The following is a 20280-nucleotide window of genomic DNA, read 5'->3' on the forward strand; positions in this document are numbered from 1 at the left end:
TATTAACGGAGTCCTAACATCTTATATTAACGGAGTCCTAACAGTTTACAGCAGTCTCCTTTATATACCTCACGCTTTATAAAGTTGATTTATCATATTGTTTTTAAAATTTTTGCATTTTAAAAGTGTTTTAAAAAAAATTAAAAATATTTTATTATTTTTTGTTTCAAATTAATTTTTTTTTAATATTTTCAGATATTTTAATATGTTGATAATAATTTTTAAAAATTAAAAAAATAAATTATTTTAAAATATTTTCAAGTAAAAAAATATTTTAAAAAATAATTTTAATTACGTTTTCAAATTAGCTAATATGTAATATTGTGGTTTGACATCTGTAAATCTATGCATGGCTGGTTGAGCATAGAAAATAGAAAAAGGATATTAAAACGTTAAAACTTAACTAATTAATAGCATCCATCTAACATTAAAATTTCTAAATACTAATTAAAAACAAATAATTAAAATCTAAAATTAACTAGAAAATAATTAAAACAACAATTTCAAGCTCTATATTAGATGCTTCTGGATTTTTTTGCAAACTTATCTTTAGACTTGGTCTTATCTATCTGGTTTTTAAATATAGTTGTAATACATTCCACGTTAGTCATCTCCAAGCTCTAGATACAAATGTTGATCATCATAGAAAGGATAAATGTCTAACACATTAAAAGTTTTAAAAATACTCATTTTATTTGGTAAATCGATAACATAAGCATTGTCACAAATTTTATTAAGGATGGTTTAAAGACCATATTTATTATGTTGTAGCTTGCTATATAACCCCACTAAAAATCTCTCTTTGTGAAGGAACACCATAACCTTATCTTCTTTCTTGAACACTTTAGCACAGTGATGTCTACTGGCAACTTCCTTTTATTTGGTATCTGTCTTCATCAACTTTTGCTTCACATCCTTCATAATAATTTAAGCATCCACAACCATATTCTGAGCAACCACATTAAACCCAACACTTTTCTAAACTGGTAGAAGATCTAACACATGTTTAGGACATTATAGATACACAATCTCAAATAATGATTTACGTGTGGCACTGTGTCTAGCACTATCATATGAAATTCTGCTTATGCAAGGGCATAAATCCACTATTTTGGCTCGTCACAACTAATGCTCCTTATCAAGTTTCCCAATATCCAATTCAACGACCATGTTTGCTCATTTGTTAGTAAATGTATTGTGCTACTGAACTGTAATGAGAGTCATACAATTTTCATAATGTATGCTTAAAGTTACTAAGATACTTATTGTCCCGATTAAAAGTGATGGTTTTTGGCACCCCATATAAACAAACCACCTCTTGAAAGAAAAGCCGAGAAATAATAGATGCATCATTTATTTTTTTACAGGAAATAAAATATGTCATTTTTGAGAACCTGTCAACTACAATAAATACATAATCCATCCCTCATTGTGTATAGGGTAATCCAAGTACAAAATCCATAGACAAGTCCTCCTATATGTTTTTAGAAATAGACAAAGGCATATATAGACCTATATAATATGCTTGTCCATTGGCAGTTTGACAAATATAATGTTTTTTTTTCATAAACTTACCAATATCCCGTTTCAAGTGAGGCCTTTAATACTCTATCAATAACAACATCAATAATTTTTTATCTCCCTAAATGACCAACCAAACCTCCTTCATGCAAATCATAAATCACCTTCTCTGCAATGAAGACTAAGAAATGCAAAATTGACAACCTTTCATAAAAACCCATTATAAATGTGAAAGTCATCATTAAGAAGATTTTGACACTTCTTTCACCTCACCAAAATCCTCATCATGCCAATGATCTCTCCTCTTAGAGTAATAAAAAAGGTTGCTTTTCTACTCAAAACATCAATAACTTTATTCTAAACTCCAGTCTTATACATAATTCTGATTGAAAAGCATTGTAGGTAAGTGAACCATCTTGCATGCATGTCATTACTTATTCTCCACTAATTATGTAAAAATTTCAGTGTCTCATGGTCATAATACAACACAAACTCCTTACCAATCAAATAATACTCTCATTTCTTAATTGTTCAACATATAACTCTTTATCGTATGTGAACCACTCTAATCAAACATCACTCAACTTCTCATTAAAAAATGTCATGAGTCTTTCTTTTTGGGACAAAACTCCATCGATCCTAACACTAAAAGCATCACATTCTACCTCAAATAGCTTGTTAAAATCTGAAAGTTCTAAAACTCATTCCTTAATTTTCTTTGCTTTTGTAAAGTTTTTTATGTCTCTTCTTCCCAATAAAATTTCCCTTTTCTTCATGCATTCAGTAATGGGTTCCATAATATTATAGAGATTGTGGATGAATCACCGATAGAAAGTAGCTAACCCATGAAACTATCGCCTTCACTAATTGTTTTAGGGGCTAGCCAATATTTAATGGCTCGAACCTTTTCCTTGTCCATATATATGTCATGTGCTCTAAAAATAATAGCTTATCATTCATAAAACTACACTTCTTCATATCACATATAATTTATTTTTCAACAGCACCCTAAACACCTTTCTCAAGTGTCCCACATAACCAATCTCAAATCTACTATAAATTAAGATATCATTAAAATAAACCATTATAAATTTATTTATAAAAAGACATAAAATCCAATTCATCACTCTCGTAAAAGTGCTTGGTGCATTAGACAATACAAAAGACATAACAAACCACTTATACAACCCCTCATTTATCTTAAAGTCTTTCACCCATCTCCTAGTCGAATTCAAATCTGATGGTAACCATTTCTCAAGTTAATCTTCGTAAAGATTGATGCCCCATATAACTGATCAAATATGTCATCTAACTGAGGAATTGAAAAACATGTATCCCATGGTTATTTTATTGATGACACAACTATCCTTATACACCCGCCAACTACCACCCTTATTCGAAGTTAATAATGTTGGAATTGCACAAGAACTTAGACTCTCCTAAATCTGTCCCTTTCTTAATAGCTCTTCTACCTTCACTTTAAATATATCACCTTTCTCAGGACTTATTAAACAATATGAAAGATTTGGTAGGCCAGCTCATGGTGCCAAATCAATTTGATGTTAAATGTCTCAATGGTGGCAATCTATCTGGCAATTTATTAGGTAGAATCTCCTTAAAATCAGTAAATAAAGGCTTAATTGCTTCAAGAATGTCTAATATTTTCTCTTTTTCTCGTTCACCTACTAATTCCTTCATAACCATTGCATGAATATGCTAGTTTCTTGTACCTTTGCTTGCATCTCAAGTTCTAAAATGGTTATTGTAAGGAAAACCTCCCCCTATACTTTAGAAGATAAGGTTGGATTCTCTCTTCAAAGGTAGAAGGGTATAATTCACATTATTTTTCCTAATCTTGTACAAATTATCTCTACCTATTTGTTTAGCACCCACATCATATTGTCAAGGTCTATCGAAGATCAAACTACATGCATTTATATCTATCATATAACATTACATCGCATCCTTATACTTCTTATAGAAAAAAGATATTCTACAACATTAGTTTACCCTTATCTCTCTTATTAACATAATATGTCAAATCTTGTAAGGTTCAAGATGTGGTTCTTGTGGTAATTTTAATTTATCAATAATATATTTACCAATAATATTTTTCCAACTCTTATTATCGATAATTAAGTCAAATAAATTTTTATTTTTGGTGCAATAGGTACAAAATAACCTATTTGCTACGAATCCTCAATAACCTCTGTTGTTAGAAGCATCTTCTTAACCATATAGTTTTGTCTCTTATCATCATCGTCGTACTTATACATATTCTGTCTAGCACCCCCATCAAGTTCACACAACTCGCTTTCATTGTTAGAGGGTTCTGGCTAATATAGCTTTTTGATCAAATTGATTGGTTTTTGTCATCTACAATCACTAGAACAATGTATTGGTTCTCTATATTTAAAGCATTTGGCAATCATTAGCTTGACATAAAAGTTATTCAGTTTGTTCATTTCAACTTGTTTTCCCAAAGTCTTGTTAGGTCTAGTTAGCTTGACATAAAGGTTATTCAGTTTGTTCATTTCAACTTGTTTTCCCAAAGTCTTGTTAGGTCTAGTTAGCTTGACATAAAGGTTATTCAGTTTGTTCATTTCAACTTGTTTTCCCAAAGTCTTGTTAGGTCTAGTAGTATATGGCCTTATTGGAGTTGGCCTTGATGATTGTACTACTTTTCCTTTATCATTAGAACTAAATATATGATGCGGACCTCTTGATCATATGGTCAAGTAACTTCAAACGAAGTAGATAACAACCCGAAAAACTGATAATTAGGTTTGATAAAACCACTCAGAGATAACCTTTTACCTAAAAACTAAATGTATTGAAAAAAGACTTGGACCCAGAGATAATCTTGTATCTAAAAACTCTAAGTATGCAAATGATGCCACAAAGCTAGTCAATCTTCAATAAATCAGTGTACAATATTTGTTTCTATAAAGAAAGATTGTTTTACAACAAACAAACAAAGAAAAACTCACGTTTATTCTTCAACTTGCTGCCAAAATTTATAGCTCCAAAACACATAATATAGTTTCTTCTAACTAATCCTAATGGACCTCTTTTAGGTTGCAAGTTAATGTGCCTAAACTAGTAATTAATTAACATAAGTTCAATAATGAAATAAACCTCTAGACTAATATAGGTTAGAACAAACCCAAATTTAAAATAATTATTCAACATTAAATAAACAAATAAATAAAATAGGATAATAAAAATAAATTCTTCATGCTAAAATATCTTCATGTACCCTAAATTTCTAATTTTTGCACATTCTTGATAGATTTCAGTATTGACTTTAAACACATCGTTCTCTCTCTTCTGGAACACACACACACACACACACACACACACACTGGAAAGCTTAAGATGTTTAGTTCCAGACCAACTTGAATCACAGAAAAATGCCATCTATAGCTCTATATATGTCTCAAGTAGTATGCGAAGGTCTAGTATGATATATTTGACAAGATTCATCAAGTAACTCTAATCCTATAAAATAACATGTTATTGAACTCCATTTGATTTGAATTTTTACCGCAATATAGTTTCACATGTCTAATATTTCCTTGTAAAATGTTAGTTTGATCCTATATACGGTTTGAGAGATATGCTTAATCTTGTCAAACTAGTCAGCAAATATTTTAAGGCTAAATTTAGACTTGACTTTGTTCGTTTCAATATATTTGTCTCATTATACAGCCTTTTAAAAGGATCAAACCTATCAAATATATTACTTCTACCAACCTTATCTTTCATCAGTATCTCAACTTTTAACGTCATATTCCTCACCTTAGAGAACATAAACAACATTTGTACCCTAATTTTATCTTGGATTGTTGATTTTAACCCTCTCATAAACCTATCAACCTGTTGATTCCCCATCTCTTAAAGCCTATTACTTTCTGTGAGTCTTTGAAATTTACTGATATAATAATGACATATTTATTACTTTGTGAAAAATTTTGGTATTAATGAAACAAATATTGCTCATAGTCAGGAGGAAGAAATCTCTCATCCAACAACTGCCTCATGTACGTCCATGATGTAATAGGTTGTCTTCCTTCTCTTAATCATGTATATGTCTGATGTTTCCACTAGAAAAAAGATCCACCTTCATGTTATATGTGATGAGTTTCACCATCTTCTCTTCCAAGAAACCTGAGTTCTCCTTAACCCTATCACATTCAGCAACCCAATCAAGGAATTCTTATATTTTCATATCTCCATAGAATGTCAAGCTTTTTATCTTGATGTGAAAATCATATGTTTATTATAGTGGTCTGTCTCAGAATGATAAAGCCATACAAGCTCCATCAAACTTGTTTCTACCAACACCCTTCACATGGATAACTGGTTATCTAGGTGGATCTTTAGGATTAGGTCTAGGATTTGGCCTGCCTCGAGACAAGTCTCCAAACAAGTTCATCTTGTCTTCTTGATTCATTTGCATCGCCTATTAGCCGAGCTAGATCTTTTATAGTTTACTCCTAACAACTAAACCTTTATTTCAAATTATCTAGTTTGTGCTCCTAAGCCCGCATAGCACCCCAGATGACCTCCACTCTTGCATCATGAAGTGAGTTGCTATAGTCTTCATCCATCAAAGAAGCCAACATATTATAATACCAATGAACGTAATGAATCATAAAAGCTAGGGTTCTCTAGCCCTAAGTTATAAACCTAAGTTGTAGATAAATTTAGATAAAATTCTAGTATTTTATTAAAAGTCTAAATAATAATCTTTTTCTCAAAATATACTAAACATCTCTATTTATATTAGTCCTAAAATCCTTTATGGAAAATGATTCCTAATTAAAACTAAAACCCTTTACATGAAATGATTTATAATTAACACTTACCTAAACATAAAATTCATCTAGCATTAGGATTCCTAAATAATAATTAGAAATATATAATTACAATAAAAAATTAACTAGGAAAATAATTAAAATAGCAATTTCAATCTTTATATCATATGTTTCCTGGCTTCTTCGTGAACTTTTCTTCAGGCTTGGTCTTGTCGATATGGTTTATAAATATAGTTGTAACATGCTCCACGTCATTCTCTATGAGATGAACTCATTGATACACAGACTAATCTTTATGTGGTTGGAATGTGGCAAGTCAAAATGTTCTCTCTCCTTTCCCTTTTCAAATGACTTATTCTTCTCTCAATATTTGAGAAACAAATGCTAGGAAATAAAGTTTTAGAGATAAAATGAAATTATACAAACCTATAGGGATAAAATATAAAATAAAAAAACTTTAGGGATAAGATTGAACTATTGTAAAAAATTCAATGACTAAATTGAATTTTTCTCAATACTCAAGGACTAAAAAGTGAGAAAAATAAGGATTTAGACCAAAACATAACCACATACAACTAGAGGGATGAAAAACATAAAATTTGAAAATTTAAGGACTAGATTTATTTTTTTTGAAAACTAAAAGACTGGATTGGAAATGAAGTTTTTGTATCAAAACATGAGCACCTAAAACTATATGGATAAACAAAAGGAACAAATTGAGCTTTTGTAAGAATATAAAGGATTAAATTAAACTTTTCTCAACATTTAGGGACTAAAAGGTTAGGAAAATAATGTTTTGGAATCAAAATGTAAACATTTAAAAATATAAAGATGAAAAATGTAAAATTTGAAAATCTAGAAATGAAATTGAATTTTTTTACTTCACAAACCAAATTACATTTTTTAAAGATTTTTTTGTTAAAAATAGTGTAATCCATTATAAACTAAAACTATGTCTTGTTCACATTATCATCTGCTACGATAAAAATAACATATGTTTTAGTTTACATTTTAATTACTTCCTTTGATAAGAAACTAACGAGGGGAGATAATCTGAATACTCCAACCCTTCATTTACAAATTAAACTAGTGTAAGAGGGAAGGATTTCATGCATGGCCTTGAATTCTTGGTACTTGAAAATTCTTTCCAAGTGGTAACATAAAGAATAATTGGAACAGTTATTTTTCAAATGTTCCATAAATTAAAATAGGAAATTGAAGCACCCCAACTTAGAAATAATAGTGGAGTTGTGCCTCTTTTTGACATTAGCATTCAAATGGATGGAAGGAACCATCTCTAGGAATTTTTTTCTTTTACTTTAACAGTAAAAACAATTTGTTAAAATAATAAAATTCAAAAAATATTTATGAAAATAGCACAATTTAGAGAGTCACAAATGATATCTAGGACCCGTGAGTATCATCAATAACTCTTTTAAATTGTGAAATCGTTTGATACAATTTACAATAAAGAGAAAAGATAGAGAGAACTCGGATGCACATCAAAACTCTGACAACGACACCACCAGAACTAATATGATCCAAGCAATACCAAGATATTTATTAGAGGTTCCAGTTGATCTAGTAACAAAACTTAGAGCTAAAAGGTTCAAAAAAGCTTTCAATGGACTTCTTCAATGCATATGGACTGTGGTAAACTTCAAGAGGATATTAAATAAAAAAGTACAAGCCTTAATTTATATAATTCATATTTAAGAAGAGCTTGTAGGTTGGCATTCAGAAATTGCAAAAAGATTGGAATAAAAAGATTCAAATTTGTCAACTTTTACCTTTAGCTATTATTTTAGTTATACCTATAGTTGTAAAAGGCATTTTAATACTATTCTAGTTACGTTAGAAAGTAGACATCCATATATTTCTAATGATATATAGCAAGCCTTCTAATTAATTAATACGAGAGAGAACCATAAGTTTTAAGTTGAGCTTTGATTCTAACAGCAGATTAAGAAAATAACTTTAGTCTTATTTAAATTAGTTGAACTATTGTTTTATTTATTTTTTAGTTATTAGTAAGCCTTTTAAATATATTAAGGCCTTTATTTGTATTACGTTTTATTGGATTATTATTATTTATTAAGTTTATCCATATTTATTAAGGATATTTTATTAAACTTATGATTCTTTCTAGTATAAATATTCTCTTATAAAGACTTTTGGAGAAAAGAATATTTTTAATAAAGAAATCACTGTTTTTGTTATCTTTTGTGTGGTTGAGTGATTCTCATTCTAAGATCTTGATTGAACTTACAAACTTTTCGATAGATTGATCAACTTCACTGTGATTTTAAACTATTTGTTCAGGTCTCTTTACATGCATAGAGTGAGAGTGATCATTGCGTATAACTTTAACTCTCCAAGGCAAGTTCTTGTTGGGTCAAGTTGCAAATCATTCAAATATAATTTTAGCATATCTTGAGAAGTATCCATATTAGGTACCACAAAAAAAATCTCAACAAGATGAATTCAACGATACCAAAAGTCACCAACTGTGAATGGAGTGGGCCACATGAGTTTCCAAAGATGGGGGGCTCACTTGCCTTTAGAGGGATCATGTGACCTAATCCAGTCACCTCCAATGACTTTTCTTGATTTATATTTATCTTGTCAAGATCTTTCTGATGGTACCGATGATGTCACCATTAGAGTTTCAGTAGGTCTCTTTCTTTCTTTTCTTTCTTTGTTTTTTTTCCTTTCTCCTCTTAGTAATTTGTGAAGAGAGATGAGAGAGAAAAAAGTAAGAAGAAATAAACAAATATCTGAGGCACTTCAAAGCTCCGATGATGACACTATATGTACCATAAAAAAAGATCTCGATGAGAGAAATCTAACAGCATCAAGAAAGGTTACCAACGATGACCAAAATGGACCACATGATCCATCCAAAGGCAAATGAGTCTTGCTATCTTTGGACGGCTTCTGTGGCCCTCTTTATTCATCATTAGTGACCTTTTTTAGTTTCATTGGATTTCTTTCATCAAAATCTTTCTGACAATATCAAAGGTGGTGCCATTAAAGTTTTGGTGTGCCTTTGAGGTCTCTTTCTTTCTTTCTTTCTTTCTCTCTCCTCTCTCTTTGTTGTAAATTATGTCAGGCCATTTTATAATTCGAGAGAGTTACTAATAACACTTACGACTCATGAGTCGCAGATATCATCTGCAACTCTATAAACTATACTATTTTCCTAAAACTTTTCTATGCTATGTTATTTTCAAAAAAATTAAAGTGTTAGAGTAAAAAAAAAAATTTAGTGTCCGCGTTTTAGGTTCCACTTGTTCACCACAAGTTCTATTTAGTACTAGGTTGGTACCAGCGCTATGCCGCGAGTTTGCATTATTTTTCCAATAAAAAATTTAGGCGTCGCAAGGATTTTTTTAAAAGAAATCTAATAACTCGGGTTATAGTCCTGACGAACTAAATAAGTTGGATATATTTGAATCACATGGGAAAAAAAGAGAGGCAATGATAGCAAATGGGAAAACACACACACACACACACACACACACACACACACACACACATATATATATATATATATATATATATATATATATATATATATATATATATATATTAGTGATAAATGAGGACCAAAACTGGAAAAAGAAAAGAAAAGAAAAAAATGTATTATCAACTTGAATTGAAAGGTAAAATTAAAAATAATAAAAATTTTATAAAAGAGTTAAGAAAAACAATCATAAGAATAAGGATCAAATTGAAAACACCAACACATGATGAAAAAAACCTGGACATGTAGAATTTTTCAATGTATTTTTTTAGATAAAAAAAAAATTATAAATGCAAATCAAAAAACTTATACACAAATTCAATTAAATAAATCACGAACCATTGTGTAAATAAATGAAAAGGAATAATTAACAATAAAAAAGATAACTAGAAAAATTAAGATACTAATATAAATTAAGATATTTAATATCTCAAAATGAATCATTTATCATGTTGTATTTAAGAAATTTGTTTATGAAAATCAATTTGTACTAAAGATTGACACACATAAAATTTATTGAATAAAATAAAAGAAAAAATATTATTCAAAGTTACATATATTAAAAAAAATTAATCTATATAAAATATATAAAAAAATTAAAGATGAATCATACTAACTCCAGAAAAAATTAAACACGTCCAATATAATTAAAAAATTATCGTTATTCAACGAAGGATAAAAAACCAAAAAAATCATAAAAAGGGTATTAATTAAAACATAAATTTCAAAATTATTTAATAAAAATAGACACACAAAAAGCCATTAATATAAAAACAAATTGAAAAAAAAAAGAAATAAGGCTAGGTGTTATTGGGCTTGGCCCAATAAAAAAAGGCCCTTGTGCGTGAGCCTTTTATTTTTTTTAAGTTCTATGCGTTGTCCACCTCAACTAGTTGGAGCAAAAAACAGACGACTTGTCATCTGTTCATCCCAAAATCCAACCAGTGATTTGACAGGAAAAATGAGGCTCTTTTTTTTTATTCAAAAACTTATTTTCAATATATTTTTTACTCAAAACATCTATGAAACATTTTAAGAACCTTATTAAACCAACCCATGACCTCTAAAAATAAAAAAAAAACCGGTTCAAAACCCAAAATCAACTCGAAACCATATATATTTTTGATCTCAAATATGTTTTTATACGTGTTTTGAAGATTAAAAAAAAACCCAATAGAAACCCCCTTTTCATGTGGAACTATTCGACATAAAAATCAACCATTTTGGTGGTTTAAATTTTCTCCAACGACAGCTTTCTTTTTTTAAGTTGAAATCTGATGACCCATCCTCTCTCCTCCACCAAAAAAAAATTTTAAAATTAAGAAAAATTAAGTTTTATACCAAAATTTTATTTTTAAAAATTATAGAGACTGATCACCTAATAACTTTAAAAGATGGGAGATGTAAATGAACTTTTTAAAAATATTCTAAAGAACCATTTATGTTACACGCGTGTGTCACTTTAGTTCCTTGTCTTTCAATTAAACCTTCATAACAAAAAAAACATGGCTTATTCATGCAATATATAAGATCAATAATCAAATTGAACTTTTCTAAAAATTGCACTATTACTGTCAATAATGAAATGTGAGAATAACAATGTCTATAATAAAAGAGCCACATACTTTTATAGTTTATATGTTCTTATAATTTATAGCAAAACGCAAACTACCAAAACCCTATATTATATACTATTTTACCAGCAAGAGTGGTGCTAGCAGCAACAACATTCCTATATTATATCTTATTTTATTGGCAAGAGTAGTGCTAGCAACAACAGTATTTTTTAAAAGAACATTTGATAGTGCAGTGCAAGATTTTTTATAAAAATATTATTTTAATATATTTAAAATTAAAAAAATATTTTTAAGATTTTTTTAATTAAAACACATCAAAATTATTAAAAAATTAATTTAATGTTTTTTAAAATAAAAAATAATATAAAAAACACTTTAAAAAATAAATTAAATAAAAAAAAAACTCACCTTAAAACATCACTGCCAGTTTATGGTTTTTGTATTCTATTTTCAAAGTACAAAGTCAAGACAAGAGAAAAACAGATCAAAACATTAACCAATAACATTTTAATCTTTAACTTACCCAACCAACTAATGTTTTTCACATCGCCGTTCAACTATAATTTTTAAAAAAATTTTAATTTATTTTAGATTCTTTTAATATATTAATGTTTAAAATAAATTTTAAAAAATAAAAAATATTATTATTTTAATATATTAAAAAACAGTTAAAAAACAACTTTTATTACACTACCAAACATAAAATACATTATCTGTAAAACAAAAATTAATTTTACTCACCATTTTAAATAGAAAAAAAATCTAAGATGATTAAAAATTTTCAAGAATAAAATTATTACCCGATTCATCATAATGTGAAATGAAAGATTAAGAAAAACATATCTCGTTGATAATAAAAATAAAAATAATAATAAATTTTGTTCCTATGATACTAGTAATTATACCATCAACCCAATTATACTATGCTTTTCGTCATCATCATCGTCAATTAGAAATCTTTGAGCAACTCCCTAACCTGCTCAAGAGTCACAAACAAAACCACAGTAAAAGGACCCTGTCTTGAAATTGTAGGTATAAAGCCCTTGTAAAAGGCCATGATACCTTCAGCTTTCACTGTCTTCATTGCACAATCAATTGCTCCACTGTAAGGCGCAACTTTCCCTGGCTCCACTTTCATATTCATGACCCTGGTTTTAATCACATCTACCGGGTTCGACGCCACCGCCGCCACAAAACCCGCTGCAAAACTCGCCGTCACATGAGTCCCTAACCCATCCTTCATCATTCCATTCTCCAAAATCATTTCCTTAATCTGATCATACGATGCCAATTGCGATGCTGTAACAATCATCGCGCGGTTCACCGTAAGAGATGACCCTCGCCACAGGCTAGCAACACCTTCCTGCTTCGACATTCTCGTAATAGCGTCAATCACACTGTTATAGTTCCGCCGTTGGGACGAAGGTAAACGCCCGTCTGCTTGCATTCTAACCATTGCCACATCAGCTGGATTACCAACAGCAGCTCCGATCCCCCCGGCGATTAAACCGGCTGTTATTTTGCTCAACAACGGCATGTTTCCTGTCTCCGGATTGGTCCATTTTTGCTTCAGAATATCATAGAGTCCCATGCGCGTGGTGGAGTAGAGAGTCTGGCGGAGGACCGTGGCGGAGACGCCGGAGAAGAGAGCGGCGACACCTTCGGACTGGAAGATGCGGACGCCGGCAGAAATTGGCCCCACACGCGGTAGTGGTGGTGGAGGGATGTGGACGGAATTATGAGGGATTGCGGCGGAGTTGAAGGCATAAGCAGGGCGGAGACTGTGAACTTGTTGTGGGTTTGGCAAATTTTCGCCTTGGAGTTGCATACGGACCTTGATGAGATCCAAAGGGTGAGTGGAGCACCCAGCAACAATTGAAGCGATACCTCCTTCCACAAAACCCTTGACACCCATGATTATCAGCAAACTAAGTATCGTTTGGTTGGGTTACAAAGAATAAAAGAATGTTTTCGTGTACGCAAGATTGGGTTTTTGTTGTTCTTTTATGTTACCAGTTGGGTTTCAAGTCACTGGAGACGTGGGCTAAAAGCATGGAAGACGAATGAGGGACGCTCGGTCTTTGAGACATGCTAGTAGAAATAGGGCAAACAAGAAGAGATAAATATATATTTTTATGGTTTAGGGAGCGGAGAGGTAAGGAGTCTTTAGAGGGTGGTGGAGGAGGAGGAGGAGGGAATAGAAATAGGAGAAAATAGAATAGGACAGTTGTCAAGAAATTCGATGCTTGGAACGGGGCGTGTGGAAGCTGTCCTGTAAGAATAAAATACGCGGGTTGATGGGGTCCATCTTAGTGCCTTTTAGGTTTATGAGGGGGAGGGAGGCCAAGCCTCAACTGCCCTTTCCTGCCATGACCTGACCTCTTTCTGTGGCTTGACTTTGACTCTAGGTTTGATTTTTTATGATTAACAGCAAGCCCGGTTCTTCTTTATTTCTTCCTCTTCTTCTTCTTTATTTCCTATCTTCTACGAGCCAGCCAGTCAGCCAGCACAACCTTTACTGTCTTCCTTCTTTATTTGTTTATTTCCTCCTCTCTTTTTTTCCTATCTTCTAGGAGCTAGCCAGCCAGCCAGCCAGGACAATCTTTACTGTCTTCCTTCTTTATTTGTTTATTTCCTCTTCTTTATTTTCATGTATTTAGAGGTTAATAGAGAGGATGGTAGCTATTCACTACCAGAAATTTGCTAAATAGTAATAGATTTACTGACGGAATATGTCTATCGGTAATTTGAGGTCAAAATTACTGACAGACACTTTTCCATCCGTAATTCAGTTGGTAACTACTGACAGAAACTTTTCCGTCCGTAATTCATTCGGTAACTACCGACGAAAAACTATCGACGAAAAGTTTTCGTCGGTAGTTACCGACTGAAATACAGACGGAAAAGTTTTTGAATTAAAAAAAAAAAGACGGTCCGCTGACGTGGAGGTTTTGGCGGGTTATTTATTCCGCCGGAATCACCGACGGATTCAAAACGACAACTCGTACAGTGACGTGACCGGTACGCCATTTAAATTGCCAACGGAATCACCGAGGGATTTGAAATGGCAGATCCGTATGGTGACGTGTTGATTTTTCTGCCAGATTACCGACGTAATCACCGACGGAGTTTCCGTCGGTGAAACCGTCGGAAAAAGTTAATATATGTCAGCTCTGCCGACCCTCTCATCCCCTATTTATCCTTCTTCTTCCTAATCCCAACTCTTCCCATCTGCAAACAACCAGCCCCCCCTCCCCCCAAACAAAAATCTCCCTCATATCAGCACAATAAGTTATATTTCTTGAAGTTTTGTGGTCACAACATCCGTGTTCTGATTTACCGATGGATTTTATCAATTTTTGTAAGTAATTCTATCTTTTTAAATTTTAACATTTAATTAAATGTCAATTTTATTGTTTTTTTAGTATATGTATTTTATTAGTAGATGTACATATTTTATTGTTATTTCTTAAACAAACTTGTAGTATATGAATGTATAATTCTATACCTATTATGGTTTGTTTTAGATTTTGTAAGATTGTATTTGTTTGTAAATTGTTAAAACTTTATGGAACTACCGAAGTACATGTGCTGTTTTTAAATAATTAATAGCTTGCTTAATGGGTCCGTTTAAAGTTTTATCAATGGTATTGTGGAGTGATAATTTCCGTATATTTATATATTTTAATTTGTATGGACATTGATAAATGATAATGAATATTTAATATTTATGAGAAGTTGTGATTGGTTTGTTGGATAATCTCGAGGTAAAGTAATATTTTTGTAAGTTTATTTACCTAACTTAGTTAATTAATACATGATGTCATCATAATTTTATAGAGGTTCGATATAAGTCATAGATGATCGTTTATGGATATATCGAGATTCACCCCAAGGATTGCGGAGGATGGATTATTGTAACAGGGTTCAGAGTTTTATTAATTTCGCAACATCTATTCCCAGAAATTTTGCTGGAGGCGGTATTAGGTGTCCATGCAGAAAATGTCAACATAAAAAGTATCTGCATCCAGATGTTGTAATGATGCATCTTTTACACAAAGGGTTTATGGAGAATTACCAGTGTTGGTATGCACATAGAGAAGTATTTGTTAGTAAGAGTATAATGGAAGAAACGGTGGTTGAGTCTTCTTCTAGTGCTAGCAATGTGCATGAAGCGGCAAATGACAACACTAATCCTTACAGAAATATGGTTATGGATGCAATGAGAATGAATCAAGGTAATGTGAGTCAATGTTCAATCGTAGAAGAAGAACCTAATGCAGATGAAGCTAGGTTTTTTAATTTGTTGAAAGATTCTGACGAACCAATATGAGATGGTTGCACGAACCACAATAAATTATCAGCCTTAGCACAGGTGTTCACCATCAAGTCAGATCACGGGTTGAGTGAGACCGGGTATGACAAGATTATTAAATGGGCAAGAAGCATTTTACTTGAAGGGAATAGGTTGAAAGAGAACTTATATGCTATGAAGTCCATGCTGAAACCCCTCGGTTTAGGATATCAGAAAATTGACATGTGCCTCTTAACTTCTGCATGTTATACTACCTTGAAAATGTTGAGATGACCGAGTGCATGACATGCGGGCATTCCCGTTACAAACCTAGAACTAGCAGGGGAAAGACTCTAGTGGCATATAAAAAACTTAGATACTTCCCGATCACACCTAGATTGCAGAGGTTATTCATGTCACCAAGGACTGCTGAGCACATGATATGACACCAAGCACATGATGCGGTTGATGGAGTGATGATGCATCCTTCTGACGGCGAAGCGTGGAAACTCTTTAACAGTGTGCATCCTCACTTTTCAGCTGAATCAAGGAATGTGCGTCTTGGGTTGTGTACAGACAGATTCAACCCATTTGGGTCATTTGCTGCTCCTTATTCTTGTTGGCCGGTCATACTCACAGTTTATAACTTGCCACTGGGAATGTGTATGAGGTCGGAGTTCATATTTTTATCTACTGTCATACCCGGTCCAAGCAGCCCGGGGCAGAATATAGATGTTTGACCCATAATTGGGTAAAGCGAAGTATCTTTTGGGAGCTTTCTTATTGGAAGACCAATCTGCTCCGCCATAACCTTGACGTCATGCACATCAAAACGAACATGTTTGAGAACATTTTCAACACCATCATAGATGTGAAAAGGAAGACAAAGGACAACATCAAGGCTAGATTGGATATAGCTTTATACTGTAACCGTAAAATTATGGAGTTGGTTTATGATGAGTCACGGGTCGCAAAACCAAGAGCAAGCTTCGTGTTAGAGAAAAACGCACAACTGTTAGTCTACAAATGGCTTAAGAGTCTGCGTTTTCCGGATGGACATGCATCGAACATATCAAGGCTGGTTAATATAGAGGACTATAGATTGTATGGAATGAAGAGTCATGACTGCCATGTGTTTATGCAAACACTCATCCCATTAGCTTTTCGTGATTTGTTGCCAAAGGGAATATGGGATGCACTCACGGAGATCAGTCATTTCTTCAGAGCTATATGCTCCAGCAAATTGAATATTGATCACATTGAGAGGCTTCAAACGAATATGATCGAGACACTATGCAAACTTGAGATGATATTCCCTCCATTATTTTTTGACTTAATGGAGCATCTCCCTATACATCTACCGTTAGAGGAAAAAGCTGGAGGACTGGTCCAATATAGATGGATGTACCCATTCGAACGGTTAGATATTACAGTTGTAATGTAATTCATATATAAAAGTATTTTCTATGTTTTTCTTAATTGAAAATACTTGATTAATTCAATCCAAGTATTTGTTTAATCTCAAGAAAAAGGTTAAGAACAAGGCGCATGTTGAGGCTTCGATATGTGAGGCCTATATTATTGAGGAGATCTCAATATTTATCTCGTACTATTTTGAACCTCATCCGAGAACGAGATCAATCGCGTTCCACGGCATGATGATGGCGGTGAAGTGCCTTCCAGTAGGAACTTGTCAATATTCTCCAATACTGGACGACCCACACCTAAAAATACCGTAAGAGGAAGATATTTGTCGGAAATAGAGTTCAAACAAGCACACAACTATGTTCTATTTAACTGTGATGAGCTGAGACATTTTATTCAGTAAGTTTATATATGTGTAATACTAATTAAACTTTGTGAGTAATATACTGTTAATTATATATTGTAATATCATACACTCATTATCACTTGCAGGCAACATCGATAATATTTGCTCTCCAATAACTCACAAGTGACCGAATCTCAGATCTTTCAATTACAAGATGAACAATTTACCACGTGGTTCAGAACACATGTAAGCACTATCACAAAGTCATTCTAACTTGCAAAATTGTTGTACGTATGCATGTCACTGCGAGATTTTCGTTCATTTACTGTTTATTGATGTACATTACATACAAGGTTTATCAAATGGGAAGGAGTGCGCCTAAGTCATTGTCTTCACTGAGCCTGGGGCCTGAAAAAAAATGTAAGTGTTATAATGGGTATTTTGTTAATGGATATGTTTTCCATACTGAAGAATACGGTCAAGGAAGAAAGACATACAACAGCGGTGTTTGTGTTAAGGGATCCACTAGTAGTGAGTTAGAAGTTGACTACTATGGTAGATTAGAATAGGTCGTCAAACTGCAATATCATAACGAGCAAAATAGAGTGTTTTTATTTAAATGCTATTGGTATGACACAACTTACAGAGAAATCAGAGTTGATTCGCACTATGGTCTGGTCGAAATCAACTCAAAAGCTAGACTCCGCAACATAAACAATGTCTTTGTTTTCGCAAAGCAATGTCAACAAGTTTATTACACATACACCCCTTCATTTAGAAAGGATCGATCAAGAGTGGATTGGTTGTCCGTTTTAAAAACGAAACCCCAGGGTCGTGTCGAGGTTGTTCAGGATGAGAACGAAGACACAAGTGTGCGAGATGAAGTCTTTCAAGTTAGTGAGTTGGTTGAACCATATCGAGTTGCTTCTTCGATTGAATTGGAAGAAAATTCAAATTTTTGTGTTTTCGATGATAGTCTTGTTGATGTTGACGCAGAGGAGTTGAATTTTGTTTTGAGCTCTAGCGGACAAGCAAATGTCGATGAAGAAGATGATATCCATATTAAAGATTGCAATGAAGGTGATGACAATTCAATTGATGATAAAGAAGAAGAAAATTCTGACTAACTACCAAAATGAAGCCTTGTGTAAAACCCTTTTTTTCATGTAATTTAGATTATGGATGATAGATTTTGTAACATGAAATATTTATTACTTGAAATAATTACTTGAAATGCCACAATCATGAAATAATTACTTGAAATAATTATAGATTATGAATGATATATTTTGTAACACGAAATAATTACTTGAAATGCCACAATCACCGACATCCATACCAACGGATATAAGTCTATCGGCATTTCACAGAGAGTTCGAAAATAATTACTTGAAATGCCACAATCACCGACGTCCATACCGACGGATATAAGTCCGCTGACATTTCACAGAGGGTTTGAAAATAATTACTTGAAATGCCACAATCACCGACCGTAATATCGACGGATTAAGTCTGTCGGTATTTCACAGAGAGTTCGAAAATAATTACTTGAAATGCCACAATCACCGACGTCAATACTGACGGATGTATGTCTGTCGGTAAGTTGTTGGCTGGTCAATTTTACCGACAAAATTACCGACGGACTGCGCGAATTCCAAAGGGTTGTGCATTAAATGCATCTCTGACCGCGTCATCTTGCTGGTGGAATTACCGACGGACCACGAAAAATATGGAGGGTCATTAAAAAAATTGATGCGAAATTCAAAACTTGCCGACGGATTCTTGATACTTCACCGATGGAATAAATTAAAATAATAATTAATTTTATATTCATCGTTGAATCCGTTCTTCAAAGCTTTCACCTGCAATCTCTAGCAAATCAAGTTTTCTTATGAATCTTCATCAGTTTAAAAGGTATGTGTTTCTTCTATTTCATTTTACTTTAAGGGTTGTTTTTTTTGCTATTTTTTTTGTTATGTTTTTTGTTTTAGTGTATTTTTTGTAATGTAGATAAAGTATTGAATTCAACACATTATTAAAGTAAGCATATTTCATTCCTAAAGTCTATAGTTTTTTTTGAATTTATTGAATATTTTTTATTGTTGTATTAGCATAATTATTATTAGTTAATTTGTTGAATAATTATTGTTAATGTTGAATTTACCTTAGAATTAGTAATTGAATATTTTGAAATAATTATTAATTTTACTCTATTATTGCATGATTTGTGTTTAATTTTTTGCATTTATTTTGATTGTTATTCTTGATTTTTTTTTTAATTTATTGTTTTGTTGTATTGGCATAATTATTGAATAATTTTTTGAATTGTAATTGTTAATGTTGAATTTACCTTAGTATTAGTAATTGAATATTTTGGAATAATTGTTAATTTTACTCTATTATTGAATAATTTCAGGTTGGTGTTAATTTATAATTTTCAGCTTATTTATAATAAATTATTAATATAATTGTAAATAAATTACTATTTTTATTTAAACTTGTTTATTTATACACAACACAAATTCTGCTGGGACAATGAGCATAACACTATTGTGAGGAGGGTGTGGGAAAATCACGCGGCAACTAGGTAAGATCGAAAACAATACAAGATATTTTTAGACAAAAATTTATGTTTCGAAATGTAATTTTTGGTTGCGGGAAGTAGGTTGCGTGATTTTTGGTATGAAGCACAAAAAAGGGCAAAAAAAAACCGCGAGGAATAGGGGTTTCCAAGACTGGAATGATGTTGTGATTTGGAGGGATTTCAAACC

The 20280-nt window shown here is 32.2% G+C and overlaps 1 protein-coding gene across 1 annotated transcript; it reads right to left on the reverse strand.

Annotated features, from left to right (window-relative positions):
• Nucleotides 1–12272: 12272 nt before the first annotated feature.
• LOC133694060 (mitochondrial uncoupling protein 5-like) lies at nt 12273–13673 on the reverse strand. Its single transcript, XM_062115484.1, has one exon. The coding sequence runs from the start codon at nt 13357–13359 to the stop codon at nt 12394–12396; it is 966 nt and encodes a 321-aa protein (XP_061971468.1). The 5' UTR covers nt 13360–13673; the 3' UTR covers nt 12273–12393.
• Nucleotides 13674–20280: the final 6607 nt, after the last annotated feature.

Source organism: Populus nigra, chromosome 5 (assembly GCF_951802175.1).
Source record: "Populus nigra chromosome 5, ddPopNigr1.1, whole genome shotgun sequence".
Taxonomy (NCBI): Eukaryota; Viridiplantae; Streptophyta; class Magnoliopsida; order Malpighiales; family Salicaceae; genus Populus; species Populus nigra.

Bases quoted from the DNA above. Each gene is read 5' to 3' on its own strand.
- LOC133694060 (XM_062115484.1), bottom strand. From the start codon at position 13,359: ATGGGTGTCAAGGGTTTTGTGGAAGGAGGTATCGCTTCAATTGTTGCT.